The sequence below is a fragment of the Bufo gargarizans genome, chromosome 1, assembly GCF_014858855.1.
Source record: "Bufo gargarizans isolate SCDJY-AF-19 chromosome 1, ASM1485885v1, whole genome shotgun sequence".
Taxonomy (NCBI): domain Eukaryota; kingdom Metazoa; phylum Chordata; class Amphibia; order Anura; family Bufonidae; genus Bufo; species Bufo gargarizans.
In genome coordinates this window covers 68,566,495-68,590,555 of record NC_058080.1, presented here as the reverse complement: position 1 = coordinate 68,590,555, position 24,061 = coordinate 68,566,495, and the positions used below count along the sequence as shown (strand labels likewise).

The 24,061-nt window shown below is 43.7% G+C and overlaps 1 protein-coding gene across 2 annotated transcripts in view; it reads right to left on the bottom strand.

Annotated features, from left to right (window-relative positions):
* Window positions 1–23,067, bottom strand: part of PPP2R2C (protein phosphatase 2 regulatory subunit Bgamma) — a 194,554-nt gene extending 171,487 nt beyond the window's left edge. For both annotated transcript variants that reach the window (XM_044296222.1, XM_044296229.1), the window contains exon 1: window positions 22,699–23,067. In XM_044296222.1, coding sequence (XP_044152157.1) covers window positions 22,699–22,768 — 70 coding nt within the window. In that variant the 5' untranslated portion in view covers window positions 22,769–23,067. The remainder of the gene's footprint in view (window positions 1–22,698) is intronic.
* Window positions 23,068–24,061: the final 994 nt, after the last annotated feature.

The window sequence follows — 24,061 nt, the reverse complement described above, 5'->3', positions numbered from 1 at the left end:
GACACTCAGCATAACATGGTACTTCAGTTTTGCCTGGAGTATTCCCTTAAAAGGGTTATTTCATCTGTGACTTTGATGGCATTTCACTAGGACATGCCGCCGAAGTCAGAAAGGTGCGAGTCCCACCTCTGAGACCGACACCCATCTCTAAAACATGCCCCTGAATGTGAAGGAGAGCACACTATACATGCTTGGCATGCTCTTCATTCTTATCTATGGGAGTTCCAAAAAAAAGCTGAGTAGGCAAGCTTGGCTAATTTTAGAAGTCCCATAGAAATGAATATAGAGCACACCACGCATGCGCTGCTGCTCTCTGCTCACTTTGGGGGTCCTGTTCTGGAGATTAGTGTGGGTCCCAGACTCCCAGAGGTGGAACCTACACATATCTGACATTGGTGGCATATCCTAGCGATATGCCACCAATGTCCCAGATCAGACAACCGCTTTATGCTGAATAGTAGTTGAAGATCCACATAATTTTTTGCAGCTGAAGCTGGTGTGGTCTTGAAGGGGTTAGTCTAATGTCTTGTACTTCAAAGTTTTACATTTCAGTCACAAATCTCCAGATTTTTTTTTTTTTTTGTTAGCAACAAAAGGAGGAAATATAATATTTTTCATTCTCTTCATGAGTAGAAAAGAAGAATAACTGGATCTTATACAGTGGGAATTTCTAAAAACAGCAGAACAGATATCAGCAGGCTCGGCGGTGTGGAGAAACGGATTCTGGAGGGAACACAGAGAGTTTCTAAAAATACTTAGATGAAAAGACAAATTCACTGACAACTTGCTGTAGAGATTTTATTACTGATGGTTGTAGAGAAACAGCGCAGAGAGTCAACAGAATGGATTCTTATGAATTTGCAGAGTACAAAATACCCCCACCTATGAACACCGACTTAATTATTATTGCTCCAACCCTCACTCTGAGCCAGAAAACACATTTACTCTTTAAAAGGGTTGTGTGATTTAGAAAACTCATATCCATACACCTAAGGCCACATGCACACGGCTGTTGCCGTCTGTGGTCTGTACTGCGGCCCACAAATAGCGGGTCTGCAATATGCGGACACCCACCACATCACGGATGTGGACCCATTCACTTGGAAGTTGTGTTATTTTTTTGCAGTGCGGATGGATCACGGACCCATTCAAGTGCCCGTGGCATTGGGGACTGCAAATTGCAGTCCCCAATGCACGAAACGGCCAAGCAACGGCCGTGTGCAAGAGGCCTTATTAGGTAATTCTTTGTTAATAGAGGGAGTTCCTTGCTCGGGATCCCTACCTCTTTGCCAAAGCGGCTACAAAAAGCATCTCTTACTCTGGAGGACCTGCCCTGCCCTGCATTACAAAAACAACCCACTGATTTCAGTGGGCACCATGTAATGCATTATTTTCCCTGCGGTGGTACTGCAGGGAAATTGAACACTTACTGCCCTGTTCCCCACAGATTACAGCTGACCATAGTAGGAACACTCTGTGATCAGCGTATTGTCAAGAGATCTTTTTAACAAGTAGATGTTGTCCAAAGTAGAGAAGACAACATTTCCCCTGATGGCTGTGGCTGCACCTGTGCAAAAAAAAAAACATATGCCTCTGATATGACCTCCCTACAATGTTGTAGAACCTTAAGCAGTCATGATTGTAACCAAATACTTCTCAACTGTAAAAGTCCCCTCTTCTTCAAAAAGTTCAAGAAAAACACTGGTAGGTTTTTGTGCTTGAACTGCCAATTTCAGGTCTAATCACAGAATCTCATTCAGCACATTCCAGTACAAAACTTTTAACGGAGTTTCCCGAGATATTTTAATTAATGACCTATCTTCAGGTACGGTTGTCGCACCCCCGCAGATCTGATATTGGAGACCTATCCTGAGGATAGGTCATCAATAAAAAAAAATTAAAAAACTTTAATGAGGTGAAGTTCAGTCTATTAGAAGATTACAAATCAACAGGAAAGTTTATATAAAAAGGTATTGACCTAAAAATTGCTTGTGAAAAACCTCAAAGAGAAGCATGACCAGATTGACAGAAACAATCATCCTGGGTGACATATTGAACCCAATGATCAGCTGTAATTTGTGAGGAACCTGGCAGTAAGCGTTCGATTTCCCTGCTGCGACACCTCAGGGAAAATCTAACATTACACAGTGCTGTAATGTAGGACAAGATAGATTCTTCAGAGAGTCTTTGGTCATCTCTTCCTACTCAGGCCAAGAGATGAAGAGCCAGAGCAGAAAATGCCCCGCAATTGTTGATTTTTATTAGAAATTCAAGGGTCACTATGAAAAAGTATTTGCCCTCTTCCTAATTTATTCTATTTTTTTCACATGTCACAGCTGAATTTTTCCGATCATTAAACTACTTTTAATATTAGACAAAGATATTACAAGTCAACCCAAAATGTTGTTTTAATAATAATTTACGCTACTACATCAACCAGTCAACAAAACTGAATTAACAATTGGGTTCAGTTACTCTAGACAGACCCCAGACATGAATACTGACAGCCCTTTTGGATCTAAACAGCTCTAATATGGAACCTGTCTAGCAATGTGAAGCAGCTAGAAGGTCTCAAGCATACGATGTTCTAAAGAGACTGAAATACAGATGTGAAACAACGGCAGAAATCTACCAGTCTGGAAAAGGTCACAAACCCATTGCTGAGGCTCTGGGACTCCAGTGTACCACAATGAGAGCCATTATCCAGAAATGGAAAAAAAAAAGGAACAGTGGTCAACCTTCCCAGGAGTGGTTAGTCTACTAAAATATCACTAAGAGCACACTGACTACTCATCCAGGAGATGGCAAAAGAACCCAGATAAACCTCTAACGAACAGCAGGCCTCATTGGCCTTAACGTCCCTTTAGAAGGGACAATTTAGCAGGCGATTGTCAGGAAGGAAGCGTTCCTTCCCGGCAATCGCCTGCTTGTCAGTGAAGAAGAACTCTGCATTTATATGTAGTGATCTCCTCCACAGCATGGATAGGAGCAATCAGTAATGCCATCGCTTGTCCCCACTCAGACTCTTTATTTTCCAGCAGCAGAGTGTATTTAGACAGCATCATATACTGCCGGCAAGCGACGATTTAGGTGCCTACATGAACGATACAATTACCCGACAAACTAGCGTTTAACTAGTTTCAGGTAATCGTTGGCACCTTTACACTGCCAGATAATCACCAAGGAGTGTTCCTATGAACGCTCGTTAGCGATTATCTGACGGATTCTTGGGCGGTGTAAAGGGTTCTTTAGTTGAGGTCAAAGTACAACGTTCAACAATAGGAAAGACACTGGAAAACATAAGAGACTTGCAAGATGCCAAACCCATGCTGGCCAAAAATAACACAGTCTCACCTCAAATTTGCCTAAAAATATCTAGATGACCCCCAAAACGTTTGTGAAAATGTTCTATGGATTGATAAGTCAAAGGTGAAACTTTTTGGAATAGATGGTCCATATAGATCTGGCATAGAGCACACAAGCAAATCCATCTCTCAAAAGAAACAAAATAAAGTTTTTGGAGTGGCCAAGTCAAAGTCCTTGAAATGGCTGGCAAGACCCTAACTGGGTATTTTGGCCCACTCATTTTTGCTGAATTATTTTACTCTAGCTACATTAGAGGGTTATTGAGCATGAACTTGAAAACCCTCCAATCTACCAAATTAAAGCAATCTGAAAAGAAGAGTGGGCAAGAATTCCTCCACACCATGGAAACGATTGATCACAAATTATCGCAGATGTTTGATTTTGTGTTTACTTGGTTTAGCTTTCTCTAATATTGAAAGCTATTTAATCTGAAACATTCAAGGCAATTATGACAATTATGCAAAAACAGAAGAGATTTGGAAGGGGGCAATATGGAATAATGTAATTTAGAAGCCAAAATTCAGTCTGGATTGAGGAGTCTGAATTTTAGCAGGAATTTCATTTAATTCTTCATTTGTTCCGGACTAGTACAAAAAGAGGAGGCACTACTGCACTGGGGCAAGCACGCCCACATGGTATCTGACTACCAGAGATTCAGTTTTCATTCATCTCGTTGCAATGTCTAGGAAAAACACATCTATAAAATATGGTAAAACATACATCTATGTATGGCGTAAAACTGGCAGCGGGCCATTATTAGAATCAAACTTCCAGTCCAAAAATGATCTAAAAGAGTATATATTCCCCCTGTATGGCCTGTATGTAAATGACTGGCGCTTAGGCCAGGTAACATATGCAGCTGCCTGATCCGGCACAAATGCCGGCGGCCGGCCAGACCAAAAACCATTGCATGCAATGGTTTTTGTCAGGCCGAAGCCCGGCATTTATGCCAGAAAAGCAGATGGATCACCGCTGAATTATAGTTAAAGTATTTTTTTTTTCATTTGTTTGTTTATTAGAGCTAGGAATGTATACCTGAGTTAGTTTGTCAATGATTGTCAAAATCTCTGTAATTACCTTATAATAACAGCTTTAAATAATGTCCTCTGTCCCTTTCCACTGGTCTTTTAAAGGACCATTGCTAGGGCTTGTCTGTCTTCCCTTTAGTATAAACAGAAGACAGAGGGGCGGTCCTTCACACTGCCTGCCTGTATTAGGCTTCAGAGTGAGGAGGCGTGTCTCTCGGTAATCCAATCTGATTGGCTGGCAGGGAGCTGCTGGCTACAGCAAGCGTGTATGGGAAGAGAGATAAGGCAGTTTTGGCCTCAGAGAACTGGCAGAGGAGCCAGCTTGAGATCCTCATATTGTAGGGTTTAAAACAGCCATAACTAAGGGAAAACTCAAGAAAAACAGTGGCATGTGAAGAAACTAAAGATTGCTTTATGCATAATGCTGCAGCGACACACTCTACTGTGAACGCAGCCCTACAGAATCCTAATCTTTCCATCTGTATCATCAGGATTAGTTCCACATTAGGAGAGCTCAACCTTCATACATATTTATTGTCTATAATAAAGGCCAATAAAGCCCTTCTCAATCCATGTCCTAGGTATACTGTGTACCACTCACGTAACACGGGCACATAATAATAATAGTGTGCGGTAAAGGGGAGATTATGTGATCTGGGAAATATGTCCCAGTAATGATGGCTGAGAATGATAGCGTATAAATCGCGCTGTACTAATCTGCTATTCCACTCTTCTCCATGAGACTGCAATGAGCTCAGGAACAAAGAAAGGGACGACATCAGTCACGCCACGGCCTCTCCACCACGGTGCAATTTCCTATGAAGATATATGGTGTTTGTTATTCATGAATTCTGCATGCTGGGAGGCTGAGCACTATCCAGGGACAGGTCACTGTAGGCTACGTGGATTTATGGTGTAATCATACTATGAGGAGTTTAGCACTATGGCATATCACAAGGATAGGCCACCAATGTCGCATGGGAGTGGGTCCCACCTCTGAACTCGCGCAGCTTTTTTTTTAGAAGTCCCATAGAAATAAGTAGAGAGCGCATTCCTTGCAAGGGACTACCAGTCCAGTGATGTGTTATCCATAGTCAGTTCCCTGCAGGACCTAACTGCTGCACCATTCATGGTCTAGGACCCCAGTGCCTACAGTACATTATATATTTATTATATAATTCTATAAAGATGTAGAAAAGGAACTGAGAAATGACTGTGATGAAACTGACATCCCAAGAGACCGGGATTATCTGTACCTAGAGAGTTATCACTGTGTTATCTGTGGTGTTACATAGGACTGCAGGTGACATCTACTACATTGTCTAAACTCAGAGAGTTATCACTGTGTTATCTGTGGTATTACATAGGACTGCAGGTGACATCTACTATATTATCTGTACTACAAGAGTTATCTCTGTGTTATCTATTGTGTTACATAGGACTGCAGGTGAAATCTACTACATTATCTGTATTCCAAGAGTTATCTCTGTGTTATCTGTGACGTTACATAGGACTGCAGGTGACATCTACTATATTATCTGTACTCCAAGAGTTATCTCTGTGTTATCTGTGACGTTACATAGGACTGCAGGTGACACCTACTACATTATCTGCACTCAGAGAGAAATCACTGTGTTATCTGTGGTGTTACACAGGACTGCAGGTGACATGTACTACATTATCTGTACTCAGAGAGTCATCACTGTGTTATCTGTGGTATTACATAGGACTGCAGGTAATATCCCCCCTTTTCCTCATAAAAGTCTGATTAGTGGGGTCCATTTCCCCGATGATCATCACACTGATGGGGTCATGGTGCTCCTGTGAGTTCTACTTCCCCTTCATCCATGTACAGTACATATGGCTGTAGGCTGTATCTGTGCATTTTCACTAAAACAGGACAGGATGCAGTGTTCGGCACAGGTGTCTTATAGAGGAGCCATTGTGTCCTTTCATTGTGTTTATTGGTGGGGGGCCTGGAGTACAGACCCCCATGATCAGTATTGAAGGCCCACAATACTGATGTATGGCAGTGCACAATACAGTTCTGTTTGGTGCAATGTTCATGTGTGTTACGCGCTGAAAAAAGAATAGGTGAGGGTACGTCACATGTAAATCTGCAGCAGCAAAATCCAGCCCAAATCATGATGCTGATTTAAAATCCACACCACAGTCCATTTTATGCTGTGAATTTAATTCAAAGCATGTGGATGAGATTTCTTAAAATCGTAATCACTTTCTGGTATGTAAAGACTGTGGATTGGCTGTCACTGATTTAAATGCGGCAAATCTACAGCATTCATGTCCCATGAGTACATACCATAATATTTCCATCTACCTATATGGTGGACCCCCTGAATCAGTTCCTGGGGGTCCATGTACTCTGGTAGGCCCTAGATACCCCAGTCTGAAACTGAACATGCTTCCCCATCAGTACCAAATAAACAACACACGGCATCACAAAATACCTCCCCCCCACCAGGAGCACCAAATAAATGCCAAAGTGCAGCACAAAATACATTCTCAGAAGGGCCAAACAAATAAAACAATGCAGCACCACTGGCAGTAGCATTGTCCTCTGTCCCACGCCTCTCCCTCTGAAGGTGACATTGTTCCCCTTACACTCCTTACTCTACTGGCAGCAGCACTGTCCTCCTTCCCACACTGACAGCAGCATTGTCCCTCTTTCTAACCCTCCCCACTGACAGCAGCATTGCTGTGTGGCGAAAATAACCTCGCCACTGTGTTTTGGAGGGGCCTGTTTGCCAGCCTCTTGCCTCAGGATTATGGCCCATATACTAACTTTAAAGGAGAAGGTAGACTGGCCGCACAGCCTAAATCTGTGGAACTGTTTTGGGCAGGAAAGCCATGCCTGCGGTCGGCCAAATGTGACTTCCATGGAATTCGGGAACCCCTGCTTGGATGATTTTTGGATATGTTGTTCACCCAGATCAGAGCTATCAATGAATGTATAAATTATGGGGATATGTGGGGTTTTGAGGTGGTTTCTGTGTTTTGGGGAAAAATGTGTGTTTTCTGCCTGTGAGTGATTAAGTTAGCCCATTATGTTTGGTAATTGTATCACAGGCAGAGCCCATTGTGTTTTGGTAATTGTATTTTGTTGATTGTGTCAAAGACAATGCCTATTCTGTTATTGAGTGCGTCACAGGCAATGCCATTGTGTTTGTTAATTGCGTCACAGGCAATGCCATTGTGTTTGTTGAATGTAGAGTTTTTGTGTTTAAACTGTAAACTGTAAGGATTGGCTGCTATGTTATGTCCTCAGTTCCCAACCAGGTCCACGGGGGTGGTACCTTTGTTGGAACATGTGTATACAAGTCAATGCTTGTGTGTTCAATAGAGAGTTCCTGTTTTACCCTTCATCATGTTGAGGCTGGTGCTTGGGTAACTGATCGACACTGGGGATTGCTATACGCTAAAGATTTGCTATACTCCCCTGGCTATAACTACTAGCTCTTGTAAGAGCTTCTTCATGGTTCCTGCTCTCTGGATTTAAGAGAGGTTCACCCACTGGAAGCTGAAGCCCGGTCTTGGGTCCAGCGTGGGTGGAGGACGGTGAGACCCCAACCAAGCTGCGGCGGTTCGTGGGGTCTGTGGCGGTTATGGTGTCAAGTTGAGTGCTTGGAGTCCTCAGGAAGCACTAGGAGCATCCATCAACAGAGGTACCAGGTCGGGGTGCCAGGAGATCCATTACATGCCCCTTTCTACCACTCACTGAAGTAGCATTGTACTCCTTCCCACCCGTCCCCCACTGACTGCAGCATTGTCCCCCTTTTTACCCCATTTGTACCTCTCCCTCATTGGAAAAAATCAGAGGATAGGTCATCTGTAGCCTGGACAGCACCTTTAAGTAATGATGGATTATATTAGGGCATTAGGGAGTTTGGAGGCACATAACTACTGGGGGGAAATAACTACTAGGGGCATTATGGGGACCTTATAATTACTGGGAGCACTTATACTATGGGGTGACTATCTCTATGCCACTGTTATTTCTGCAGTATAGTGTTTGGGAGCATTGGGGAGCACAGCGGGAACAGTACAGCAGAAGAACACTGTTGGGGCACCAGGAAGAGGAGGATGATAGAAAAGTGATGTATCTATGATGTCTGTGGTGTGGTAAACTATGCAGACATGAGACGTGACATTATGGTCTGTTCCCAATGGAGAAGATTAGGAAAGAGAACGTCTATATCAGAGGAGACACCACTAGATGTAAGAGGCAATGTGCTGTATTCTCCTGTATGTGTGATGGTGCTGTATTTAATGTCCGCCTAGTACTAGTACTGGGGGGTATACTGTGCAGTATATGTTTTTGTCTTTGTTTTTTTACTTTGGGGCCCAAGCTTGAGCAACAGTCCAGGACCTTTGGCCTTATTATTCCCCTCCTGCCTTAAATATTACATGGTGCCTATTGACACTAGTGGGCTGTCAGGTCCTCCACAGCAAGAAGCTTTCTTTTTAGATGTTCTTCAGTTGGGATAAAAGATGGCGCCCCTGAAAAACAGACTCCCCCTTCATTAATGCACGGTTAGGGTATTTGAAAATGAGTTTTCTAAGCCTGAAAAGCCCTTTAATCCTGGGTGGAGACAGCGATTTTCTATGAAATGCATCAGTCTTGGGTCCATGAATAAAACATGCATTATTGTCATTACATGTGCATGTGGGAAATGGCTCCTTAAATTTTCTTTCCATGTAATTTGCAAATGAAGCATAATATAAAATAATATAAAATTCAACCAATGGCCAGCTATTAAGGCCTCATGCACATGACCGTTTTTTTTTTAAGGTCCGCAAAAACGGGGTCAGTAGGTCCGTGATCCGTGAGCGTTTTTTCGGACGTGGGTCTTCCTTGATTTATGGAGGATCCACGGACATGAAAAATGAAAAAAAAAAAAAGTCAAGTTTGCCATTGAAATGATAGGAAAAAACGGACACGGATCACGGACACGGATCACGGATGCGGATGACAATCTTGTGTGCATCCGTGATTTTTCACGGACCCATTGACTTGAATGGGTCCGTGAACCGTTGGTCCTATTTTTTTCCCGGCCAGGAAACGCGGATCACGGATGCGGCTGCCAAACGGTGCATTTTCCGATTTTTCCACAGACCCATTAAAAGTCAATGGGTCCGCGAAAAAAAACGGAAAACGGCACAACGGCCACGGATGCACACAACGGTCGTGTGCATGAGGCCTAATATAACAATTCAATACTATTTAATATGCACATGTGCAATATCACCATAAATAAAAATATAAAAGCATGCAAATGGCTATACCATATATATTAGTACTTAGTCACAGTCCCCCTCTCTTTGCATGTGCGGAGCTCTCGCACTGTCCCATACTGTCACGGAACAGATCGAGCGTTTGGTGACTTCTTTTGTCACATATCCTCCAAACACATTTGGCGTCTGGTGAGCACGGGTCCGCCTGCGCAAGATACCGCACTGGCGGGAGGTCCGAACACGAACATGGACTTCAGTAGCTGCATGTAAGGTATGTGCAACAACGTCTTTATACACATTGGACCTGTAACATCAGACTGGTAAGCAACTATATAATACTTACTGTGGATCGATTGCCCAGGCGCTTGAGGATGCAGTGATCTGTGTATGTGAAGTACGTGACTGCAAGTGGGGAGAATAACTCTACTGCAGGAATATAAACTAATCCAAAACAATATTATCCAGCTCAAGGGAATACAAAGCTATCTATACCCCTCGGGGGGAGCGACTTTGAATATCAAATTGCTACGGAACTATTGTCTTATTAACAGAGCGAGAGCTCCGCACATGCAAAGAGGGGGGGACTGTGACTAAGTATTAATATATATGGTATAGCCATTTGCATGCTTTTATATTTTTATTTATGGTGATATTGCACATGTGCATATTAAATGGTATTAAATTGTTGCATTAATAGCTGGCCATTGGTTTGAATTTTGGAATTTGTAAGCTAAGTGGTGTAGCGGGCCAAGCACAGCTGCGGTGAGCGCTCGGCTAATTGTATATTAGTTTTTTTCTGACATATAATATAACCACGTACATTACTGCTCATCAGCCCAGTGTTCGGTGCTTTCTTTCTGTCCTACAAAGCAGTTTATTTAATTGCTGTAATACGAGTGGAGGGATCAGGGTGTCACGGGTTACTTCCAGTCGGATGGAGAACCATCACATGGAGAAACCACTGCTGTAAAACGCTGCCCGGCCTATCAGATAAAAATAGATATTGATGATATTGATTAATGGAATGATATCATTGCTGCCTGCAGATGTCCTTGATGTGGAGCGTGGTGACTATTGGATTACAGTTATCAATATGCAAATGTAGAAGAGCTGAGTTTGTCTGATGTGGAAGACCTTAAAGGGGTTGTTCAGATGTTTAATGATGACCAGTCCTCAGGATAGGTCATCCATATCTGATTGATGGGGGTCCCGATCAGCTGTTTGAAGAGGCTGTGGTTCTCCATGAACACCGTGGCCTCTTCCTAGGCCAGTTGGCCTCATTTTCATCAGTCACATGGATTACGCACAGCTCATTCCTGTAGAAGTGAATGGGGCTGAGCTGCAATACCAAGCACAGCCACTATACAATGGATGGTGCTATACTTGGTAAACTGCAAGGAGGCTGCGGAGCTCGGCAGAGAGCTGGGCCTCTTCAAACATTTGATCAGCAGGGGTGCCGGGTGTCAGACCCCCACCAATCAGGTATTGAGGACCTATCCTAAGGGCAGAGCATCAATATTAAAGTGAATGTGTCATCAGAAAATCACCTATTGTTCAAATCATGTTTTTTATGTTTAACATACTTTTAAAGAATTTTTGGTGATGTGATATTTAATTTTCCATGTCAATATATTGTGGTCGATGTGTACAGTAAAAGTCCTGGAAGGGGTGTATATCTCACTCAGGTTCCTCAACTGGGTCAGATAAGTAAAATCCAGAAGGATGGCGCTGGCTTCAGCAAACATAGTTGCTGGAGCTATTTGTTTTGTTGGAGTACAAGGGCTGGATTTTATTTGGACTGGGAAGGTAGGTTTGGTAGTGGGACCTTCCCAGTCCACCCCCCATTCCATGGCAGGTTTTCCTCTCACCCTCAGTTTGGGAATTACAGAACCCATACCAAAAAATGGCAATTTGATGCCTGAGTTTCTGCAGAGACACTTTGGAAGGATAGAGGGGAGTACCACAACCCCCATCATTGCTGCTATCCATACATTGCTATTTGGAAAGAATTGCACTGTGAACTGCTCTTGGAACTGTGCCTTGATACTCTTGGATATACTACATCTCCTGTTCTGCACTTTAGTAAAGAGAGAACTATTTATTAAAACATTTTGTATAAAATATATACGGTATATATATATATATATATATATATATATATATATAATATTAATCTATTATAAATTAAAATACCATTAAATAAATAAATGACAAATCTAGTAAATGATTAACTAATACCAATGTTTGAATGGAACATATGCCACCATGCAACAACTGGCCTTGTTACTGACATCAACACCATTTGCAGGCCATTGCACCTGCATCCATACTCCTGCCTTGCACCCTGACTGCCATCAGGCAGCAGGAGACCCAAAATCAGGGGGTGCCCCAGGGGAAGAAAGGGGGAGCCTCACTGCATGGCCCTATGGGCTGTGTGGGTGAGGATTGCCATAGTGTGAGGATTGCCACAACACTCATCTGCTCATTCCTCCTGGGCTATAAATAGATATGAGATAGATAGATAGATAGATAGATAGATAGATAGATAGATAGATAGATAGATAGATAGATATGAGGTAGATATGAGATAGAGGTAGATAGATAGATAGATAGATAGATGATAGATAGATATGAGATAAATAGATAGATATATATGAGGTAGATATAGATAGATAGATAGATATGAGATAGATAGATAATGTCTCTACTAGACTAGTGAAAAACGTATTTATATCTGACTGTGCTTAGCAACAAGCTGTAGATATGTGTGGGTTCTTCTCAGTACAGCTGTCTTGTCGTCTTGTCTAGATCTGTCACTTCACTCGCCGCGCTCTCTCTTCCATCTGATGGTGTCATTAACATCAGAAGATACCTCACTCATCAGGACAGTCAACCCGCGGCGCTCAGACTGGTAAAGCATGCTAGGAATGGACATGCAGCTCAATAACATCTTGAAGGTCATGAATTACCTCTTTGTGCCCGGGTAGGTGACGGGAGATCGGTGAGATTGGCAACACGTGGTTGGATCTGACAGGTTTTCATTGTGGATCAATAGGCGTCTGTGTTGTTTCTGGTAATGGCCACACCGCTTGCCTCAGGGGTTGCTAATGTGGTCATTTAACCTTCCTTATTTGTTGTTGCTTCTCCCACAATGCTGTGCGGTTTATAGCTTTAGTTTCAGTTGTGGATCTCGGCGGAGTTCCTGGTGCTTCTTGAAGTTAAGTCTTTCCTTTCCCTTTTGTATTTTGCTTGGGTTCTGTGTGTTGCATTTCCCTATTGTTTGTATTAGGCCTGAAGGAGCCTTATGTTGGTCCTTCCTTTTGGAGGAACAGGTAGTCTCATCCCGGCCATTAGTAACAAGGTCCTATAAGGCTAGATAGGACTCCTGGTATTCCTGCGTATGAACAGACCTACCTCTGGGGTCTGTTCATACTGGTAGTCAGTCAGGATTTAGGTTAGGGTTTTACTAGGGGGTGTCCATCTTCCTTCCCTAGTTCTCAGGCCTGATTCCCTGTTCCCCCCTGTCTCTTATGCTCAGTGTGGTGTTTCCCTCCCACACCGAAGTGTGACAACAACCAGTGCAATAATTTCCTTATCACATTACATTTTCACCTATACTGTAACTATACAGATACCTTCAGGGGGAGAGCCAGGAGGAGGGGAGTGGTACTTGTGGCACTGATAGTAGTAGTGGTGTTTCATGGTGGCTGTCCTCACTCCAACGCTCCCAGGTGCTGTCCAGTGAGAGGAGGCCATCCTGGAGGATGAGAGTGGTAGTGGCTCTGGCTGCAACAGTTGTTCATAGTGGCATTATCACAGCGATGCTCCCTAATACCAGGGCAGTGTTAGGAGTGTGCACAATTTCTTTCCTCGGGGGAGACCCTGGTATTGGGGTTCCTGCCTGATAGTAGTTGGGGTGCTCTTGGTGTTGTGGGTTTGGTATAGGTGCAAGGCAGGAGATGTAGGTGCGGTGACCAGCGTATGGTGGTGGAGTCAGTAACCAGGGCAGTTGTAGAAAACAGACAAATCTCTATTTACTCAAGTGCAGAATGGGAGTTGTAGTACATCTAATGGTGTCAAACACAGTTCCAAAAAATTCACAGTGCAAATCTTCCAGATAGCAATGTATGAATATAGGCCAGGAAGGGGGTTGTAGTACTCCCTCTCTCTATCTTTACCAAAATCCCTCTCTGCTGAATCTCAGGCTGACAATACGTTTCTTGTAAAGTAGAATATATAAGATAGAATATATAACTGTGTTAATTAGGGTTTTAAAAATAAAATGAGCATCAGTTTCTCTCAAGACACTCGTTGTATTAGATCGCAGTCAGTATCTGCGTAATCCGGTCCTCCATGTTGGTTCCTCCTCAGGTCCAATAGGTATTGGACCTGAGGAGGAACCAACATGGAGGACCAGATACTGCAGATACTGACTGCGATCTAATACAACGAGTCGCCTTTCATCAGCCTGATTCTGCCCATCAAGCTGTGATTATGAGCTGTAATCCCTAAGCTCATTATCTGGTCTGACGGCCGACTTGCGGGGCATCATAACTGTGTGCTATTTTACCACCATAGTCACTTCATGTGGCCACAATAATTGTCTACTATACCTTATCGAAGTGGACACCTGGCACTCTGTGGATACAGCTTCCCCTGAATATATGACCGCTTGGAAACAACTATCCACTCACTCTGGGGTTGCTGGACCGGACGGGCTTCCTCCTCCTCTAAGTAATATCGTTTGGTCCAATCGCAAATTATCGAATATTTAATGACACCGCTGTATCAGTAACGGTGATCTACACCGTTTCACGGTGTTCACACTATACTATTGGTCTCCGTCACTTTTTTCTAATATTGATTTAAATATCTAATCTCATTTACCCCCTGGTGATCCCACACCATGGGGGAAACGCGTTGGGATTCTTCATAATTATTATTGTATTTATCACACTATCATATTAGGGTGTTTTTTAAACGTTATGGTGTACCTTGTACCTCTTAATAGGATACTATATCAATAGGGCTGTATACAAAGGGCATCTATTTTGTTTGTTTGTCTGTCTGTTTATCTGGTAGTCCACCACGAGGCCAACACCTACCCGCTGTCACTAATCGAGGGCACAGTAGGAGGCGGTAGCCAAGGCTCGAGGACAGGGAGTCCCCACTATTAGGGGTCGTCCTTGGGCTGAGGTGTAGCTCAGGGTGATAGCTCAGGGTGATAGCTCAGGAAGAGATTCCCCATCCAATATCAGCTAACCTAGTTTTTGGTGGGTCTACCTAAATAGTCGAGTTGTGTACGTCATTCTTGTAAGATTATTATTAAAATTTACATAATTAAATTGCTGGACTAAGTTATTTCTCATTGATTGACCCAATATAATTTTGTTTTTGTTAATTGCTGAACTGGGATCTGTGGATTACACTGATGGGGGATCTGTGGATTACACTGATGGGGGATCTGTGGATTACACTGATGGGGGATCTGTGGATTACACTGATGGGGGATCTGTGGATTACACTGATGGGGGATCTGTGGATTACACTGATGGGGGATCTGTGGATTACACTGATGGGGGATCTGTGGATTACACTGATGGGGGATCTGTGGATTACACTGATGGGGGATCTGTGGATTACACTGATGGGGGATCTGTGGATTACACTGATGGGGGATCTGTGGATTACACTGATGGGGGATCTGTGGATGGCACTGATGGGGGATCTGTGGATGACACTTATGTCATCCACAGATCCCCATAAGTGTCATCTACAGATCCCGGAGCAGGCGGCGCATGACTGAAGGAGCTGCCGGTCTGCGCCGCCCTAATGCTATACATACGGTACTACAGTAAGTACAGAACAGTGCTTTATACATTAAGATTTGGATCGGATTGAATGTACTTAACAGTTGCAGGGCCCGGTGTATTAGAGTAGAGTCACTGCACCGATCCCCGCCATGAGTGTCCTCGCTTCCTCCCTCCACACTGATACTTCGCTGGCCACGCTGTGCAGCATATCGGCCAGCGAAGTATCCGGTTTATAAGATGCACGGCCATTCCCCCCCCCACTTCTGGGGGGGAAAAAGTGCATCTTATCAAGCGTAAAATACGGTATATAATCACAGAATACCTTCACCAGTGTAAAACGTAACCTTTACTGATGATCATTAAAAATCACCCAATTTGTGCCCTTAAAAAGCAATTAACAATGAGGCTGGGCAGGACAAGGAAAGGAAAATTGACTCATCCTCCCACTTGTCCTATCAAACTATAGGCCCTGCCTAGCAAAACGGAATGGCCGCCCTGATAGTTATATAGTCACATAGTTGATAAGGTTGAAAAAAGTCACAGGTCCATCAAGTCCAACCTATAATCCTACCGTGTTGGAGGAGGCAAAAAACCCTTATGAGGGGGATACAAAATGCAACTATAAAAAGAATAAATTAAGCAAAGCAAAGCAATGAAATAATAAAAAACGGATACTCACCCTTCTAAGCACAGCTGCTCCAATCCTCTCACTGCTGAAGCCATGGTGTCCTGTGTTGACCACAGCGATGATGTCCCTTCAGGGCCGGACTGAGACTAAAAAGCAGCAATCCCACCAGCCCACATACAATATCAGCCCTTCCCCACATATTGCAGAAAAATAGAGACACGAAATGACTGCTGCTGCAAATTTTGCTTCATTGATCGCTCACCGCTCCCTAGATGAAATTCATAACTAGGGTTGTTCAGCTTATAATTTTTCTTTTCTAAAGTTATGGAATGCTTTAAAGGAGTTTTCTAAGATTTTTATATTGATGATCTATCCTCAGAATAGGTCATCAATATCAGATCAGATGAGTCTGACACCCAGCACCCCCGACGATCAGCTGTTTGAGGAGTCCGCGTGAGCACCGTGGCCTCCTTACGGCATACCAAGCACAGCACCATACATTGTATAGAATCCGTGCTTGATATTGCAGCTCAGCTCCATTCATTTGAATAGGACCGAGCTGTGCCTAGGCCATGTGACTAATGGATGCAACGTCACTGGCCTAGGAAGAGGCTGCGGCACTAACTGGGGCAAACAGCTGTTTGGCTGGGGCCAAACCCCCACTGGTCTGATATTGATTACCAACCTTGAGAATAGGTCAAAAATATAAAACTACCAGAAAAACACTTTAAAAACGACATGCAACAATACTGTAAGGCTACTTTCACACTTGCGGCAGAGAGATCCGGCAAGCAGTTCCGTCGCCGAAACTGCCTGCCGGATCCGGCAAAATGTATGCTAACTGATGGCATTAGTAAGACTGATCAGGATCCTGATCAGTCTTAAAAATGCCTGATCAGTCGAAAAAATGCATTGAAATGCCGGATCCGTCATTCCAGGGTCATCCGGCAAAACGGATCCGGCATTTTTTTCACCTTTTTTTTCAGTCTGCGCATGCGCATAACGGAACGCCGGATCCGGCACTAATACATCCCTATGGGAAAAAATGCCGGATCCGGCGTTCAGGCAAGTCTTCTTTTTTTTCGCCGGAGATAACACCATAGAATGCTACAGTTTTCTCTTTTGCCTGATCAGTCAAAACGACTGAACTGAAAGACATCCTGATGCAAACTGAACGGATTACTCTCCATTCAGAATGTATGGGGATAAAACTGATCAGTTCTTTTCCGGTATAGAGCCCCTGTGACGGAACTCTATGCCGGAAAAGAAAAACGCAAGTGTGAAAGTACCCTAAAATGTATCTCCTTTGTGTATAAGTGAAGTATATTCCTTGATATAAAGGAGCCGTCAGCAGATCTCCCTATTCGTTGGTCCAATTGCTATGTGGGTGTGTCCTTTCTGCTGCAGCTCTCTCCCTATCACAGCTCAGTGCAATGTCATTTCTGCTGCAACTCTCTCCCTTTAACTGTCACAGCTTCTAACAGTAGATATGGCTAGTGGCAGTTGAAGGATAGGACTGAGCATGTGTGACCACCTCAATAGGTGGATGTACACATTACTATACAGATGAAACACCAGAGGGCGCCATTATAATGAAGTAAAGAGAATATCGCACAACCAGATAATTTTTGTAATAGAAAGCAAATTACAAAAGTAACTAGTTTTCTATGCTGAATTATATTAAAGGGAACATGTCACCATCGACCTCCCTATCAAACTTTGTTGATTCGAAACTCCATTCCCGAGTCATGATATTTTTCTTTATATTTAAATTAGGCCTTTGGTGCAATGAGGACATCACCATTGCTCTTGTTACACCCACGATCCACTCCCTTCAGTGGCCAGTCCCTCCCTGGCTGCTTTGATTGACAGGGCCAGGCAGTGGCAAACCAACCAGGCAGGGGCTGGCCGCAGAAAAAACACTTTGAAGGCTATTGACATCTTCGGGGCTATTTTTTTTATCATTGCGTTTTACTCTTTTTGGATACATTTTTTTTTCAATTGTTCTTTATCAAAAATTTTCAACCGTTTTTGAAATACAAGGGTAAAAAAAGCTGTCAATTTGCAGAATATCACTTCTTGACGGCTCATGTGTAGCTCTTATCTCTGATCTCCTGACTTCATAAACACTTATTTAAGTCATATTCTTATAAGTTTCATAAGACTTGAGCTATAATGAATGTTTATGGGATTGGGAGAATAGGGATAAGGCTTCACATGAGCTGTCAAGAAGTGATGTTCTGCAAATTGACAGATTTTTACACCTGTATTAAAAAAAAAAAAGGTTGAATATTTTTGATAAAGACCAATAAGAAAATACTTTTAGACCAAAATGAGTAAAATGCACCAAAGGTGTCCATAGCCTTTAAATATCCACTGTAATCTTATCATCTTATTTGCATCCCTTTCTTCACAGAATTCCAGAGGAGCATGTATGGCCTATACCGTATTTTTCGCCCTATAAGACACACCGGCCCATAAGACGCACCTAGGTATTAGAGGAGGACAATAAGAAAAAATATGTTTCATTAGACCTCAGGTCAGACCAGCAATCAGACCCCCAATGTTAATCAGACCTCAGATCACAGCTCCAATCAGATCCCCATTGTTAATAAGACCTCAATAAGACCTCAGATCAGACCCACAATCAGACCTCAGCTCACAGCAAAAAGTGAATGACCCCCAATTAGACCTCAGATATGAGCCCCAATATAAATAAGACCCCATTCAGACCTCAGATCAGCCCCCAGTCTCAAATCAGTCCCCATGCCTCATTTGATCATTCCCCACCCTCATATCAGCCCCCATGCCTCTTTTGGCTAGCGCCAGTCTCATATTAGCCCCCAAGCCTCTATTAATCAGCTCCTTGCCTCTTTTGATCAGCCCCATTGCCTCAGATGTGCCCCATTGCCTCAGATGTGCCCCATGCCTCAGATGACATAAAATAAAAAAATCACTTACCTCTCCTGCTCCGGGCGCCGCCGCTCCACACCGTCAGCACTCTTCTCCTCCGTCGGCTGTGCTGTGAACCGGCGCACACAGCATGAGGTCACAGAGCGCCCTCACGCTGTGCGCAGCCATAGCTCAGCCGACAGCAGAGGACCAGGAAGCAGTGAGTACAGAGTCTTCACCGCTTCCTGTTCCTCCGGAACTAATGAAGCGCTCATTAATATTCACCCCATAAGACAGAGGGACATTTTTCCCACACTTTGGGGGGGGGACGGGGACTGCGTTTTACGGGGTGAAAAATATGGCAAGTCTCCTCACTCCGATTAAGCCGCTCTCTCCCCAAGGAGAGACAGTACCCCCCAAATCCTGACTTAGGCCTCTCACCCAGTTAAGACAGTACTCTCTGCTCTGCACTGATGAGAGGCAATCACCCCGAAACGGCTGTCTGCAGATGAGGTGCTGGCTTATTTAATATACGAGTCATGTCTCAAGGCCTATTTAAAGGGTTGAACATTGACTTATAGGATAGCTGCCTTACATCTGGTGGCATTAGAGGCAGAGCTTGTTAAGAGCTCTTTTGCATCTCTTTCTTCCCAGAATTCCAGAGAAGCATGTATGGCCTATAAGTCTCCTCATGCCGACTAAAGTACCCCCCAAATCCCTACATTAGAAAATGATTTGCCTCCCTCAGCAATAAAGCCTACAGTAATTCTAGGAAATTATTCTCAGGGCCCTCAAATCAGCTGCATTGAACATGTGCACGTCCACTTTACCTGCAGTGGATGTCATGCTGTTATAACTGCACACCGGTAATATCAGCAATAGGGGTTAAAGGCATTATGAAGCCTTGGCCTGTCCTTAGGATCAGCTATCAATTATTAGATTGTTGAGGGTCTGACTCTCGCACCTTCACCAGGCTCCAGCCATGCCATTGTATACATTGGTCTGGACTTTAATATGCCAGGGTATTGTAGATTTTATATAATCAAGCGGTCTTCATAGAGAAGGGTCCTCCAGAACTGAGCATGTCTCCACACTGGCGGACACAGCAAGACCATCCATGACATGGCCTGCTGAATGTCTGGCATGTAATGCACTTATACAGCCATTAGCAGGTTCTCTTTATGAGTGTTCCAGTCCTTCTACACTGATGGCCTATCCTCTGGATCATTGGGGGTCTGACACCCTGCACCATTGAAGTGAAAGGGAGAAGCACTGCACACAATGGACAGAGCTGTTGTTGCTGCTCCAATTTCTACTGCAGAACAGCTGGTTGACGGGGGTCTGGGGTGTCAGATCTCCACCAATCAGATATTGATGACCTATTGTCAGAAATATAGCGGAGGTACAGTCTAGGACAGTGAGGCCCTGAACTGAGACCACCCCACTGTTCCTACCTACTTAAACAGCTGATCTGCAACTGGACGACAGTCCCCACACAAAATATGTGCAGAGATGAAAACACTGATAAAACAAACCCAAAAGCAAGAGTCAACTGGGTCAAAACCAGACGGGCTATGCAGTACCAAAACGTGAGACAGAGAGTGGCCAAAAGACAAGCTGGGGTCAGAAACACAGATTACCAATAGGAATACAGGAAACGGGGTACTCTCACCATGCATTATGCCTCATGGAGGACAACATCTGCATGGAGTATGTTCTTCTCATGTTTGTGTGAGTGTCTTTCAAGTTCTCTGGTTTCCACCCACTCTCCAGAAATCTCAGATTAATGGCTTCCTAAAAAAAATTGTTCCAGAGTTTGGAAATGAAGCCCCACTGCAGACAGGGACTGATGTGAATGGTGGCAATCTCTGTACAGCGCTATGTCATATGTTGGAGCTATATAAGCAATGGAAAATAAATAACGACATGGGTTATTTGTCAATGTAATTACAGTTATAGAACCTGAGACGATCTGATGGGCCACTCTACCCTGGGCTCTGACTACTACATAACTTCATAATTTTCATAAGACCATCAATCTGTCGCAGGATTGCTTTCAAAGACCTTGCAAGTATAAAAAAAAAAAAAACAACAACCTGAAACTGGGCACTAGACTGGTCTAACGTCCACAGCAATTGGTCCCATTTTGAATTATGGTATTGTCATTTACCCTGTGTATAGGACCATCTCTTCACTTACCCCGTGTATGGGAACATCTTATCATTTACCCCGTGTATAGGACCATCTCATGATTTACCCTGTGTATGGGAACATGTTATCATTTACCCTGTGTATAGGACCATCCCACTAATTTACCCCGTGTATAGGACCATCTCTTCACTTACCCTGTGTATGGGAACATGTTATCATTTACCCCGTGTATAGGACCATCTCATTATTTACCCTGTGTATAGGACCATCTCATCATTTACCCCATGTATAGGACCAACCCACTAATTTACCTCGTGTATAGGACCATATCATCATTTACCCAGCGTATAGGACCATCTCATCATTTACCTTGTGTATAGGACCATCTCATCAATCACCCCGTGTATAGGACCATCTCATCAGTTCCCCTGTGTATAGGACCATCTCATCAGTTCCCCTGTGTATAGGACCATCTCATCAGTTCCCCTGTGTATAGGACCATCTCATCAGTTCCCCTGTGTATAGGACCATCTCATCAGTTCCCCTGTGTATAGGACCATCTCATCAATCACCCTGTGTATAGGACCATCTCATCAGTTCCCCTGTGTATAGGACCATCTCATCAGTTCCCCTGTGTATAGGACCATCTCATCAGTTCCCCTGTGTATAGGACCATCTCATCAGTTCCCCTGTGTATAGGACCATCTCATCAGTTCCCCTGTGTATAGGACCATCTCATCAGTTCCCCTGTGTATAGGACCATCTCATCAGTTCCCCTGTGTATAGGACCATCCCCTCATACATGTATTGGAGTTATTAGATTTCTCTTTCACGTCATCTTGGTAATTGCTTCAAAGCTTCGACACACAAACCTCCTCTCCTGCACTGATACTGCCCTTGAGTAGTTAGATGACACCCTGGGGATTTCTACCTTCTCCAAGACTGGAGTCAGGAACCTATAGATTTATATTCTCATCGTAGCCTCATATTTTATTCGCCGCTGCTGCCTCCTCTGAAATGCGCCTCTCAAATGACTGCCAAATAACGTCCTATTTATTACGGATTATCGGTTTCGTGTTTTCTGTTTACTAGAAATAGTTACAAAGCAAAGAATGAATTTACAAATAGAATATAAAACATAAAATACACGCCGATCCTTATATCACGACATATCTGATCAGCGCACATATATGTACGCACCCCGCCCCGCCCTATAGCAGGCCACAATGTTACAATTCTAGAATTAATTCTAATTCACTTAAAGCATCGCTATGACAACATGAAACACTAGGACTAAACGGAATCACATTGTAACCTGCCGAGATCTCCTCTCCTACTTAATACAAATGTCTGCAGTAATTAACCCCTGAAGAACTAGACGGGATTAGATACCCTACACAGCCACTATTTGCACTGCACCTCCCCTTGTAATTCAAATCATCAGGACAAGACATGGACACAATAACACATGTACGGCACAGTCAGCGGGTATGGGGTATATACTACACACAAGGAGGGGGTGGCACAAGTTAGGGGGGGGTTAGTAGTAACAAGAATGGGGATCTACCTTCAGTCACATAGTTGTGGTCCCGAAGAAAGCTGTGGTTTATTTTCCGTGTGTCTACGTCCTCGCCCATGGATTACTCAGCATGCCTATCCGCAATGGACTACTGATGGAATCACCAGAGGTCGTCACAAGAGCAACATCCATACTGCCACAAGCTAGCAGAGGACAGGAGCACAGTCCGCCACGGAGCCCAGCATCAGCATCATCTTGAGAGCCATGCAGAACAGGGCACAATACACCACTCGCTCGCAGGGTGTTAGCAGTATTATTAGGAGGGTTTATCGTCTAGGGCCTTGCCGGCTGCAGCTGCTGGTGCCAACCCAATGCTAAATGAGGCCACTGCAGCAAAATAGCAGTCGGGAGATAAGAAAACAGTGTGTGACTTGCTGTTTGGAGCTGATCTGCTACTGCTGTCATATGCTTCTGCTGCATCACAGCATGCCCCTCCCCAGCAGCTTGTTCTAGCCCAACCACACCGCCAGATCTCTGGCTGCATGTGCTGCTGGAAAGTCAGGAGAAAAATGTCACTGCGGGCAGGGCAAGCTACTTGTATGGGTGTGCATGACACCCAGGGCGATGCATCGTGCATGGAGGGTGCAGCGGGGGAGTCAGTCTGCTCCTTTCACCCAGAAGTAGAGCTAGATGGAATGACATTGCATTCATTACTGCATAGATCTAGTGCAAAGAGAAGTTATGGGAGTTCAATATACTGTGCCATGTCTTGTCAGAGTCAATGTTAGCTCAGCTACATCTGTATCTTAGTGAATATGTCTGCCGTGAACTGAACCGAACCACCTTGAGTGAATTAAAGTAGAACTTTATCTTTTGCAGGACACAAGTGTTGACCACCGCGGCGGCGACACACCACGTAACAGGACATGCTCGACGACACGTCATAGTGCTGTCATCACAACAAAAAGCTGCGTCCCCTCTCCCTGTACCTGCGATATTCTTACCCTCACTAATAAAACAGCAGCTGGGTGGGAAGAATGAACCCCTTAAGGGACAGGTCATTTTTGGTCTTCAGGACAATTTGGATTTATCATCCTATCATTTCGGAGCTGTTTCTTTTGACAAAGGGCCTGGGTGCCCGAAACGCGTCAAGAAAGTTATATTTTTTTATTGCTTGAGTGTTTTTTCTTCCAATAAAGTGACCAGTTTGAAATACGGCAGTGCTGCTTCTTTTTTCTCATTTCGGAGCTAGTAACTTAAAAAATATATATATATATATTCCATTAATGCAGAAATTGGGACGACAACATTTGTAGATTTTCCATTTTGCCATTTCAGAACTAGTAACTTTGCATGAACGCAGTAATTTAGATTTTTTTTAGCATTTGCATTTTTGGGACATGTATAAAAA